The sequence below is a fragment of the Anguilla rostrata genome, chromosome 9 (assembly GCF_018555375.3).
Source record: "Anguilla rostrata isolate EN2019 chromosome 9, ASM1855537v3, whole genome shotgun sequence".
NCBI classification, from domain to species: domain Eukaryota; kingdom Metazoa; phylum Chordata; class Actinopteri; order Anguilliformes; family Anguillidae; genus Anguilla; species Anguilla rostrata.
Window position 1 is genome coordinate 50,234,809 of NC_057941.1, and position 12,501 is coordinate 50,247,309.

General features: G+C 48.0%; 1 protein-coding gene across 1 annotated transcript in view; it reads left to right on the forward strand.

Moving 5' to 3' along the window:
- Positions 1-420: 420 nt before the first annotated feature.
- The window catches only part of postna (periostin, osteoblast specific factor a), a 30,873-nt gene continuing 18,792 nt past the window's right edge, over positions 421-12,501 (forward strand). Inside the window, exons 1-4 of the mRNA XM_064353179.1 lie at positions 421-628; positions 1,479-1,577; positions 8,784-8,848; positions 11,304-11,551. Of these exons, the coding sequence (XP_064209249.1) occupies positions 507-628; positions 1,479-1,577; positions 8,784-8,848; positions 11,304-11,551 (534 nt within the window). The 5' untranslated portion in view covers positions 421-506. The remainder of the gene's footprint in view (positions 629-1,478; positions 1,578-8,783; positions 8,849-11,303; positions 11,552-12,501) is intronic.

Below are 12,501 nucleotides of genomic sequence, written 5' to 3' on the forward strand. Positions count from 1 at the left end.
AAGTGATTCACCCCATCTGTGTTTTGAATATATATATCATTTTTCTTTTTTTATGATGGAATATAGCCACACGGTATCTTCTTACACTGAAGAAGAATAAAAAGTCTGTCAATCTTTTCAGGTAAAAATTATCCCTACATGCTAATTATGCTAATTACAACCCCTAGATTTTAAAAAAAAATCACCTGTTGATGAAATATACACTCAGTAGCACGCTTTACCAGACAAAAACACTGTGTTTAAAAAAAAGACTCTGGACTCTCCAGGGGGTGTGGCAGGCCCTTTGGGATGGGGGGGGGCGAGGGGGGGGTGGGGGTGGGGGTGGAGGTCATTGTCCCAGGAGCGGGGGGGCGGTGGTATAGAGTGCAGGTTTATTTTTTTTGTGTGTTTTGCCCTCCTCCTCCCACTGCGGGACAGTCCGGTGGTATATAAGCTCCTGCTCCCTCTCCCCGCCTCCCATTTCTCCCTAATCTGCTGCTCCCCGACCCCGGCAGGGCCATCCCGGCATGAAGCTCCCGTCTCTGGCAGCCCTGGCGCTGCTGCTGGCGCTGTCCTCCCCGGACCGAGCCGACTCCTCCGCCTACGACAAGATCGTGACCCACAGCCGCATCCGGGCCAAGAACGAGGGGTAAGGGAGCGGACCGGGGCACAGCTCCAGCTCCAAAATATCTGGATATATATTTTGTTTAATTATCATTTTTTGGCTTGTTTATTTTAATTCACGTTCATGTGGTTGAATTATTATGGTGCCATGAAAAGTAAAAATGGGATCACGTGCGTTTAAAATGAGCAGGATTCACTGAACATTTTTAATTATGAAGTGACACACTTGCATTAATTTTATGTCCTAGCTGTTTGGGCTGTATTTTATGGACTGACTTAGACTTCATAAGTTATGTTGTTAATTTGTTGCCCTCTAAAATAAATTGTGCTTTGATCAACTCTCAGGAAGGATTTCATTCATGCAGATTGGCAATTTGAATACACAGTTTTCTGTACTGCACAAATGTGTTTGTTGTTTAAATATGTGGTAAAGAAGGCTTTGATTTATGATGATGATGTAACCCATGCCTGTATGAAACATAACAATGTGAAAATGGAATGCTGAGGAATTAATTTGCCAAAGATTTATCGTTAATGGAAGAAAATATATTTTCTCTGTGAACAGTAATTGTGGGGATTATGAAACAAAATTTCTTAAGGAGTTGAGCATTATTGAAAATTTCATAAACATAAACAGAAGTTTTGAAAAACCCTTTAATTGTGGAACTATGAAAAATGGTTCATCATAGCATGAGAGCAGATCTAATTAATGATCTCTCGTTCAGGGAGCTGTGATTTATCAGGACAACACAAGCCTTACCGCTGGAAAAAATGCTGAGCAATTTAAAACTCATTACACTGGTTCCGTTTTGGCTAACGTCTCTCTCCCTCTCTCTCTGTGACCCTCCCCCCCACCCCATGCCCCCCTCCCTCAGGCCCAATGTTTGCGCTCTCCAGCAGGTCATGGGGACCAAGAAGAAGTATTTCAGCACTTGCCGAAACTGGTACCAGGGGGCCATCTGCGGCAAGAAGGCGTAAGTTCGCCGCTCGTTACCGTCTGCGCCAAGTGAGCGAGCTCTCGCCGGAGCGCACCTGGTCACCCGAGGTCAAAGGTCACCGTTGCCTAATGAGGCACAGGCCGAACCCTCCGGGCGCCCGGGGCTCACCTGGACACGCGGTCTCACCTGAGCGTGAGGGATGACCTCATTCTGACAGACGGGAGGGACGCTGTTCCCCGCGGTGGGGAGTCGCCTGTTGGGGCTGACTTTGCTTTTTCTTTTTTTTTTGATCCCTGGTATGACAGTGTCCAGACCCCCGATGATGTCATCCACAGTTCCCGTTTCGGGTTTCCCATGTTCCCTCAGTGGGCCCTCTGTGCGGACCGGGCGCCGTACCCCCGGCGCGCCTCGTTTTAACCGCCGCTTGTCGTCATGGCAACGGAGCTCACGCGTGACGGTTCGCAGGGACGCTGTGGAGCGTACCGCGCGTTCCTCGTGTAGCGTTGGCAGAGGCTGATGCCAGCTGCTACCTGAGGCTTGTGGCCCTGTTCCGAGAGAGGGAAGGTGATTGGCTGGTAGAGGCGAGACAGATGATTGGCTGGGCGAGGGGAGACATGATATTGTTGGTAGAGGGGAGAAAGGTGATTGGCGGTGAAAGGAGAGTGAGATGATTGGGGGGGAACGGGAGACACATGATCGGCTGGTAGTGGGGAGACAGGTGATTGGCTGGGTGAGGGAAGGCATGTTATTGTTGGTATAAGGGAGGAAGGTGATTGGCTGGAAAAGGAGAGTCAGGTGTTGGCAGCGAGTGTGAGAGTCGTTTGAGACAGGGCTCATGATTTCCTCTGTCTGTCAGGAAAGTGTGGGATGTATGAATTGGCTCTGAGCAGGGAGAGAAACCCCACCTTTCTCTCTCCCTCTCCTTCTTGAGAAAGAAATGTGTGTTCGCTTACATGTCGTCCAATCCCAGTCAAACAAACCAGTGGAAATGAACGAGAGAGAAAAATGTCGTTTTTTTTTTAGTCTGGTAGGAACTGTGGCTGGCCCACCACAGGAGCCGTGTGCAGCTGTTCTGTAAGGTTTGGGGCTCGCGGCTGCTTGGTCCTTACAGCCCTCGGTTTATGCTGAGCTTTTACTGCTTAAAGTGCTTTTATGTTTCAGACCGCCTCCCTGTTCAGAAAAAAAACCCACCTTGGGCTTGCGGCTAATTTGCCTTTCACCACTGCTGTAGTAACAGCACTGTCCTTATAACGCCATCAAAACCCCTAAACTCTGTACGGCAAATTATGTGAGTTTTCGGTGTCTCTTAGCAACGTGCTTGCACACGGGGCCAGGCCTGAGGTTCCTCGCTGTAGGGGCGGCTCCGCTCATTTCCCGATTAATTAGTACGAGGGATCAATTATTAAAATTAATGTGCTACGTGCGCTGAACCCCTGTCGTGTCACAGAGGCCGGCTGCTCGTGCGCCCCTCCCTGATTGGCTGTAGGAACGGTGATGAGGGCTGCTCTGCTGGGATTGAGGGTACAGTGCGGGGGGGGAGGGGGGGGGGGGGTCAGCGTGTGAGCGGGACGGGCTCTCCCAAATCGCGTTTCCTGCAGGGGTGTCTGGGATTCGGCAGGACTTTCCGGCTCCCCTGACAGGAGGGGAGTAGATATGCCCCAGCGCAGGGGTGGGAATTAGGCCTTGGAAAGAAACTCTGTTCCCCTTTATCACTGTAAGGCACTGTGCCTGGAAACTGTGACTGGAAGGTGCTTCAGCCGCACCCCACCCTGCTGTGCCCCCCCCCGTAACTTCCCTTAATGTTTTAGAGAACGGGGGGTGGGGGGGTACAGTGGCAGTGAACCCTGTCCCCGCTGAGCCTCCCTCTCCACATTGGGGGGGGGGGGGTAGTACCCTCCAAGGCCCCAAAACAACTTTCATGTCATCACTTTATTACTTGAGCGATCCCCCCCCCCTCCCCAAGCACCCCCACTTCTCACTCTACATGCTTCGGTGACAGGCCACTTTCCGGAGGGTTCCCTCTTGTTGTTGCCGAGGAGCACGCAGACCCTCTTTCCAGGGCCCCGCTGCAGGGGCAGGGTCTCTCTGTGGAGGCACTCTACAGGCCCCGCCCCCCTCCCCCCTGCCCCGCCCTGGAGGACCCCCTGTTTGGGAGGAAAATGGTGACTCAGTCCTTCCTTTCCCTCCCATCCCAGCCCCGACACTGTCACAGTACATGTGGTGTGTGCTCTTCATTCCCCTCCCTTCCTGCCTCAACAAGAGCCAGAGAGCCAGAGAGGTGTTAAATGAGTTACACTGCTGAGGTGTTAAATGAGTTACACTGCTGAGGTGTTACATGTTACACTGCTGAGGTGTTAAATGAGTTACACTGCTGAGGTGTTAAATGAGTTACACTGCTGAGGTGTTAAATGAGTTACACTGCTGAGGTGTTAAATGAGTTACACTGCAGAGGTGTTAAATCGCCAGTGCTTCTGTAGTGTTTAATAGGTCACACGGTGTCAGGGTGTTAAGTCTCTGTGTATTGCGTTAGTTACACTGCTGAGGTGTGAAATCAGCTGCACCACCAGGTGGTCAAATTGGTTTCGCTACACTTTGTCCCACGGATGCCGGTGACTAAACACTGTGTGAAAATGTTGTGCGTAGTGTGCAGGTTTTTTTAAAAAGGAAAGTAGCCAGTCCCCCCCCCCGCCCCCCACCCCACCCCACCCCACCTCACCCCCTTTCATATTCTTTATTTTGTTCAGACGGGGACAGTAGCGAGTGTTACAGATAGAGATTTGACAGCGCAGATTGTTGCTGATCGAGAGGGGATCTTACATATGAGCGGGAAATCGAACCCGAAGCCGCACGGGGGGGGTGGGGGGGGGGGGGGTTCGTATATGGATTAAGCATCAGCTGCCCCACAGGCCGCACCACACCCCCTGCTGAAACGCAGACATTTCTAGAATTGGAAATCTTCAGAAAAATGAACATCGCAGCATCCATTAATTATTCCTTTCAGCGAAAGGCATTAGTCGGGCTCTGTCACAGTGGGTCACGTTTATGTGGTTAAGATGGATGTTTTTTTTTCTTCTCGCAGTTCTGTGATAAAGCACATTATCTGAGCGGTGTTCGCAGTTTGAAGGTTGTGCGGATTGGCTTCCCCAGGTTTTTAGGATGTGAAATGTGTCCTCCGTGGCCACAAACTGTTTTTTTTAATGAAAAGGCAAACAATTTTGCGGAGATGAAATTTCTTTCCAAGGCTCGTGTGAGTAGGCCCACTGCCCACGAGCTAGCAGTTGCACTTAAATTACCGCTTTGGACCATTTTTAGATGAAGTAGTGTAGTCGGTCCTCCTGCCTGCCACGCCGGCGGGCTGGGTTCGTATCCCAGCCCCAAAAACCCCAGCCGCTGGGGATGCGCAAGCCAGGGCATTCATAGTGCCGGTCCCAAGCCCGGATAAATGGGAGGGTTGCGTCAGGAAGGGCATCCGGCGTGAAGACATATGCCAAATCAAAAACATGCGGATCAGGATGATGCGCTGTGGCGACCCTGAACGGGAACAGCCGAAAGAAGGAAAGAAAAAAAAAAAAAGTGTAGTCAGTCCTGAAAAAAAGCAGCATACTGGTATCAGAGATGAGATGTGTTAGATATCTCTTAAATCACATATGTCATGTTGCAGTCAGTATGCTGTATAATGTAATAACTTTTTTTAATCTCAGTGAGTGCTCATTAAGCTGACACTAATACTGATAAGTGACCCGGTAATTCTGGTTGTGGAAGGCTAAAGTAGAGAGGTAGGGGGTGTGGATAATTATTATAAATTAGCCCACAATATCACGTAGCAGTCTGAGCATTCATTAGGTTAACGCTCTGGTTGAGAGAGGCCAGAGGAATCGGGACTTTCGGACGTCTGTAATGAATGAGTTCACTAAGCCTCCTCAATGCAGATAACTCAGCTCCAGCACCCGGGGAGCGCTAACAAATCGGAGCTTCAGCTTGGCGTGAGCTTACGTTGGACGGGGGTCTGTTCTTTCAGTTCCTCTGTTTTCCATCTCAGTGTGTGTGTGTGTGTGTGTGTGTGTCCTGCGATGGGCTGGCAAACTGCCCAGGGTTGTATGCCTGCCTATCGACCAATGCATGCTGGGATAGGCTCCAGCACCTCCTGCGACCCTGACCAGGAATTAGCAGGTATAGACAATGGATGGATGGATGGATGGATGCTTTCCACCTCCAAGGCCATACACATGTTTATGTACAAGGGCCGTACGGCCTCTTAACCCATGAGTCTCTGTGGGGAATGTACTGTGCTGCACGGGTCCCCACAAAGCCTGTATTTATGTCCCTGTACCCCTTTAGGACCCCCCTTATGTCATTAATACTGCGATGGCAGTTGATGCTTGCACAGCAAAAATCGTTCCGTTTGAAGCATGTTTATGTTCACCCGCTGGGGATTAAAATCTACTCCGTCAGTGTTAACTGTACACCGCCAGAGCTGATTTAACGCTGAGCCCTTGGGCTGCGAGGGCGTCGGGGTACGAGGGGGGCCGGCTCAGAGGTATTCCCGAAAACAGCTGTCTAAACTGTACTTTGGGACCCACTGTCGAGTCCTGAAAGGGATGTAGGTGGGTTGGGAGACGGACAGTGCTGTGGAAGTCATTAATCATGACTTTCAACCAGTCAGATTACACCACTGGCCAAGCTCTAGCACACCAGTTACAGTGAATTTAAAGTTCCTTTGATTTGTTTTTTTAAAGAAGTATTTCTGTTAAACATAAATGTTGTTACTTTTCAAAAAATGTTTCAGCAAGAGGTGAGCCACAGGAAATGTTTGGCCATAGACTCTCTCAACTTTGGGGACCACTGCCCTCCACCTTGAGATCAATCTCTCCCCAGCATGGACACAAGCTCGTTAGCCAGCCTAAACAGTTTTCTTCCGCCCCTGGGAAATGTGAAAAATGCAGGCCCTTTCCATGTTGGTCTCTGATTATTTAAAAGCTGGCCCCAGTTTACAGGAGAGAGGCAGAGATGACAGGCCCAGATAACAGCAGGGTTGCAGTTACATCGTGTAGCAGCAGACCTCCATTTGCAGTCAATTTAGAGTCTAAATTAAGGACAGATATCGGTCCATACTTGGGGACAGTGTGCCTAAATTCTCCAGGGCTTTTCCTTTCTTGCAGTGTATTAATTTGGTTAATTCTCTGTTGCTCGCTATCTCTCCTTCCTTCTCCCTCCTTCTCTCTCTCTCTTTCGGTATCTCTCCTTCCCTTTCTCCTTCTCCCTTGCAATCTCTCCTTTGCTCTCTCCTTCTCTTACTCTCCTTCCCCCTCTTTCTTTCCTTCTCCTTGCCTTTATCCTTCTCTTTTGCCATCTCTCCTTCCCGCCAACACCCCCCACCCCCCTCCCCTCGCCCCCACCTTGTCAGCTCCCAGCTCCCAGCTCCTATACATTATAGCTCCCACAGACTGAAAAGTAATCAGCGATGATGCACATTTTCCCCGATATTTCCTTTGTCTGTCAGCCTGAGAACCCAAAGCTGGCTTTTCTCCATCGTGACATCAAACGTCTGGTCAGTACCAGATCTCTCTCCTCCCTGTCCTAGTGCAGAGGTCCCAGAGGAGAGGAAAGGGCAGTAGGGGAGAGGAGAAGAGATGAGAGGAGAGTAGGAAAGAGGAGAGGAGAGAGGAGGGGAGAGAAGAGAGGAGAGTAGGGACAGGAGGGGGCAAGAAGAGGAGAGTATGAGAGAGGAGAGAAGGAGGAGAAGAGGAGATCGGGAGAGAAAAGAGGAGAGGAAAGTAGAGAGGAGAGGAGAGTCACTCTGCAAGTGAAGTGTTCAGCACAGAGCAGTATGCTGTCCACGCCCTCCATCTGCATAACAGTCTCTGTGTTAAAAAGCACTAAATCCACTGCAAATTGGTTGTGTCAACCGGAGCTTTGAAACAGTGTTAACATCGACTGCTGTTCGTTTTCACGGGAAGAAATCTGAATCCGTTTGATGTGGTCAAAACTCAGAAAACTGGACAAACGCCCTGTTCTGGAGAGGAATTTTTGTTTTGCTACTGTCAGGCTTTTATGAGCCCGATCTGCTGGTTGATCCAAATCACACGTTGTCTCATGTATCTTTTTCTGTAATTGTAGGCAGACGTTTAGCACACTTTCGGTCTGATCTACTACGACCTGCAAAACCTTTCTAGCGCACTCAAAACGAATAACACCTTCAACGATTGGTGCAAAACAAATACACAACCAATCATTGGCCTTGTTATCGGTTTTGCTCGTGCTAAAAGTTTTTTTGCACAAGCTAAAGGTGTTAGTAAATCAGTCCCTTAGAGTTGTTTTAACCTGAAGTGTACTAAAACACATAAGCTGAAATGCACGTAAGCAAAAACACTTCTGGATGTTGTTTCCCAGCCAGAAAAAGCATGCGAACATATTTTTTTATTCAAGAGCCCGGAAAACAAAAAAGGCTAACGCAGGCTAACAGGCTTCTCCAACGGGTTAATTAATAAGGAAGCCGCAGTGGAGCGCTGTGGAGTGTGGAAGCGCAGTTGGGTTAGCTACACGGCGCTCTTGGAACGGTGTAGCAGGCCAGGGGTGTAATGTGAGGCGCTAATGGATTTAAGACGGGACGCACCCTGGCTCAGAATTTAGCATGGGCGAGCGATCCCGTGCCAGCCAAAATGCTGCGTGTGACAGTTTTGATGACGTGGCTCGTTAGGATGATTGGTTTATTAGCCTGCTAATTTTTTTTACCATTGTGTCATATGTACAGCAGCTGTGGCCTAAGCCAGAGCTTATTAATGTGTGTTTGTGTGAAAGAGGTCTTGATGAATACAGCTGGAGACCAGCTCTGATCTGTCCTTTCTGTGGGTCACTCTTCTGTATGAAATATCTGTGCTCTGTAGCCGACTGGACACTGGACTCAAGCCCAACATTGTCCTGCCCTGTTTTCTCCTGTCAGCCAGAAAACACACACATGCGCACACACACCACAGCAGATCCAAGCACACACACACGCACACACTCAGATCTGTGTGCACATTTGCACATACTGCACATTCATCAAAAAGTCTTGTTTTTTTTTCTTCTTTAACACATTCTACCAAGTTCAGCGATCATGAAATTAACTCCAAGCTTGCCAAGCTCTGCACGTGAATAAATTTTAAAAAACCTAATTGTTTCCTTTATTTCTGAGTCAAACCCGTTGTGGTTTCCTTGGTAACCGGTTAAAGTAAGCGTCCCTGTGTCACGTCTCTCCCCCAGGACCGTCCTCTATGAGTGCTGTCCCGGATACATGAAGCTGGACGGCAAGCGTGGATGCCCTGCAGGTACGTCTGCGTCTGTGTGCCTGGCAGGCAATGTGTGGCACTGTTCCAACTGTCTGTAACAGCTGCAGTCGGTCACTGGCACTGACTTGGAGGGGGCGGGCAAAAGGTTATTAATTTCCTTATGAGTGCCTCATCATAATAAGTGCAATACTATTACCTGCTTCAAATAGACAGTTTATTGCATTATCTCTTTTGGGGGAGGAGACCTGTTTGGGTCCTTAATGTGCCTGAGTGAAAAATCCCATGAGCCTCTGGGGGTTTGTAGTCATCTCTGAGGGTGTGATGTTGTAGTTCAGAGATGGTGTTTGTTTGTTTGTTATCCGCAGGCTTTTTGAAATGGCTGCCTGTGTTTGTGCTGATTCATGTGCGCGCGTTGCGTTCTCCTGTGCTTTTTTAATGGGGTCGTGGGCGTTTGATGCTTTTGCCACTGGGTAGTTGTGCGCCTCATTGCCTAAAAGCCAATAAGAAAAACCCTCTGTATATGGATGGAGAACAGAACACGTTCTGTGGAGCAGCTAAATTAAATCTAATGACTAATATGCTGTGAAAATGCCAGTTACCGCAAATGTGAGTAAGGAAAAAATGAGGATGTGTGTATATAACAGTACATTACTCTGTGTGTGTGTGTGTGTGTGTGTGTGTGTGTGCATGTGGGTGTGTGTGTGTTTGATCCATTAAGGGATAGGCGTTGTTGAATTCAGTCATCCTGGTCATAAAACTGCACAGCGTGTACAGTAGTACCAGTAGTACCACAACGTACCGATGAAATGAAAGTGCTGTTTAAAGATTTAAAATGAGAGTCCAAAAAAAAAAAAAACAGTCAAGGAACAAAAAAAGGACAGCAGCTACTTGGCAACTGTGAATGCGGTAATTTGCTGTAATTTGTGTGTCTGTTGTTTTTGCTTTGTGGGTCAGAGTAGCTGGCAGTTGGGCTCTCTTCGATGTTTTGGCTCCACACGCGAATCGCATTAGCACGTGTATAAAGAGCTGCAATGAGCGAGGCAGCTGAGGCAGACGTATATGGGGCTAACGTGCTAAAGTGCCGCTCGTTCAAGTCGGTTTCACCGCAAGCTGCTGCGTCACAATAAAAGCGCGAAAGCCGAGCTCGTTAAACTGCCCGGTTTTTTTTTAATGCCATAGAAAGAGACGCTCATTTAAAACGTCGGGTCCCGATTCTTAAGCCACGGGAATTGTGCCCGTACGTATTTGCCGTGCTACTGCTACGCGAGTACACAGAGTTTATGGTGTGTTTTACGTTTAGGGCTCATGGGCTGTGGGTAGAACTGGAGTAAAGGTTGTGTGTGTGTGTGTATGGTTGGGGGTTGGCGTTTAGGATGATGTTGGCTTAGCAAAACCGAATGGTTTTATTGCACGAGCCCTGGGCAGGGTTCCCTGTAAAAAATTTTTTAACTGCTTTATATGGCGGTTAATTGCACTAATTAGTGTAGCATTTTACAAGGCTTGGTGTAATCACAGAATATTTAGACCCTCCATAAACTCGGCTCCATAGCACCCAAAACCAGTGTTTCCCTGCTGTTAAGACTTAAGCTGAAACTTTCCAGTTTTATTAATCTTCCGAGGACGAATTAAGTGGTGCAGCAGAACCACGACACAGCAGCTAAGGGTGTTCTCCACGGTAACTCCTGTTATTGACTGGAGCCTCCTGTAGCTCAGTATGTGGGGAGCTGGAAGCTCGGTTCAGAACTGAATAAAAGAAGAACTCAGAATGTTAGAATGCTGAGAAACTGTTTCTATTATAAGCTATGAGTTGATTGAGCAGATCTGCGTTGTCTTTCAGGCTTGTCTTTTCATTACCCATCATGCTCTCACCCACACACGCATCCACAGAACCCATAGTGCTTTCATCCACACACACACACACACACACACACACACACACAGTACCCATAGCAGTCTCATCCACACACACACACACACACAGTACCCATAGCAGTCTCATCCACACACACACACACAGTACCCATAGCAGTCTCATCCACACACACACACACACACACACACACAGTACCCATAGCAGTCTCATCCACACACACACAACATAACACATACCCTTTAGCAGTCTGCACAGAATCTACCAGCCACTGTTATTCCGATGTCATCTCTCCCACTCACTCCCCAGTGCCCCATAGCAGCTCATCCACACCACCAGAAGTACGACAGTCCAACTAGAGAGATCTGGCCGATCCACACCATGTTACCCCCAGCAACGGTACCCATGCCGTCATCCCTCAAAAACACAAAGAACAAATGAACCCATGAAGCTTTAGCTCCAGAACAACTACACACACACACACACACAGTACCCATAGCAGTCTCATCCACACTGAAAACATTCCAGGACAGTCTTGTCAGCTGATGAATCTTTGATCTGAACCAGCCTTTGAGGGTCTTTGGTGTGATTGTCCGGATTGTTCTCTCTCTCTCTCTCCTGCAGTGGCCCCCATCGACAATATTTACGGGACTCTGGGGCTGGTGAAAGCCACCACCACCCAGAAGTACTCGGACATGTCCAAACTCCGAGAGGAGATCGAGGGCCCCGGATCCTACACCATGTTCGCCCCCAGCAACGACGCCTGGGACCTCCTGGACCCGGTCAGTCCCCTGGGGTATAAAAAAGCAAAGGAAACAAATGAAAATTCACCAACTGGAAAACTTTTTTTTACCGTTCCATTAACAATTTCTAAAGGAATTTTAAATGATTTGAATTGATGAGACTCTAGCTAGTCACGTGGCTGTATGGTTATAGGAAAAGCTATAGACCGCTATAATGACATGCATATATAACTGCACCTGTCTTCTCCTGATCTCAAAGTACTTTACATTTTACATAAATTAAAGTATAACATACAAATGTCTTTCATGCATACATATCCTTAATGCTGGTTGAGCTTTATTAATACCTTCAAAAACCATTCTAAATCAGCACTGACATTGTCAAGTTATTACTTCTCACTTGTACATTTATGCAACATAAGAAACACTGCAGTGTCTTTTCTTTCCTGAAGTGCGGGGGACTGATATAACTGTGAAACAGTTTAAATATACAGCACTGAACACATGTCAACTCTTCTCTATGAGCATATACTAAGCATACGGAAAACCTCAACGCTTCTTCACAAGTGCCGGACTGGGCCTGAACATCACAACCACTGACTCTGAAGACGGGGCAGGTTTTTTAGCAACAATGCTGATAAATACACACGAATATAAGAATGTTTGATGACAATAACAGACCGTTTAGCCAGGGGCTGCCCAGTCCTGTTCCTGGAGATCCACCGTCCCATAGGGTTTCACTCCAAACAGAAAAAGCACGCCTCATTCAACAGCTGGAGATCTCATTGCGCTGCTGATTAGTAGAATCAGCCTCAGGTGTGCCAGACTAGGGTTAAAATGAAAACCTACAGGATGGCAGATCTCCAGGAACAGGTCTGGGCAGCCCCTTATTCAGCCCATCTAGGCATGTCATTTTACCTTCAGATTACAGAGTATTTACTCAAACCTGGCGTTGAACTGTGCTTCAACAGGCTAGCTATATCACACGCTAACAGATCTCTGGATGGAAAATTTTATTTTAATTTCTGTGCAAAATTATTTGCCCTTAATGAATAAAAGCAGCATCCGAAATTTCTTTG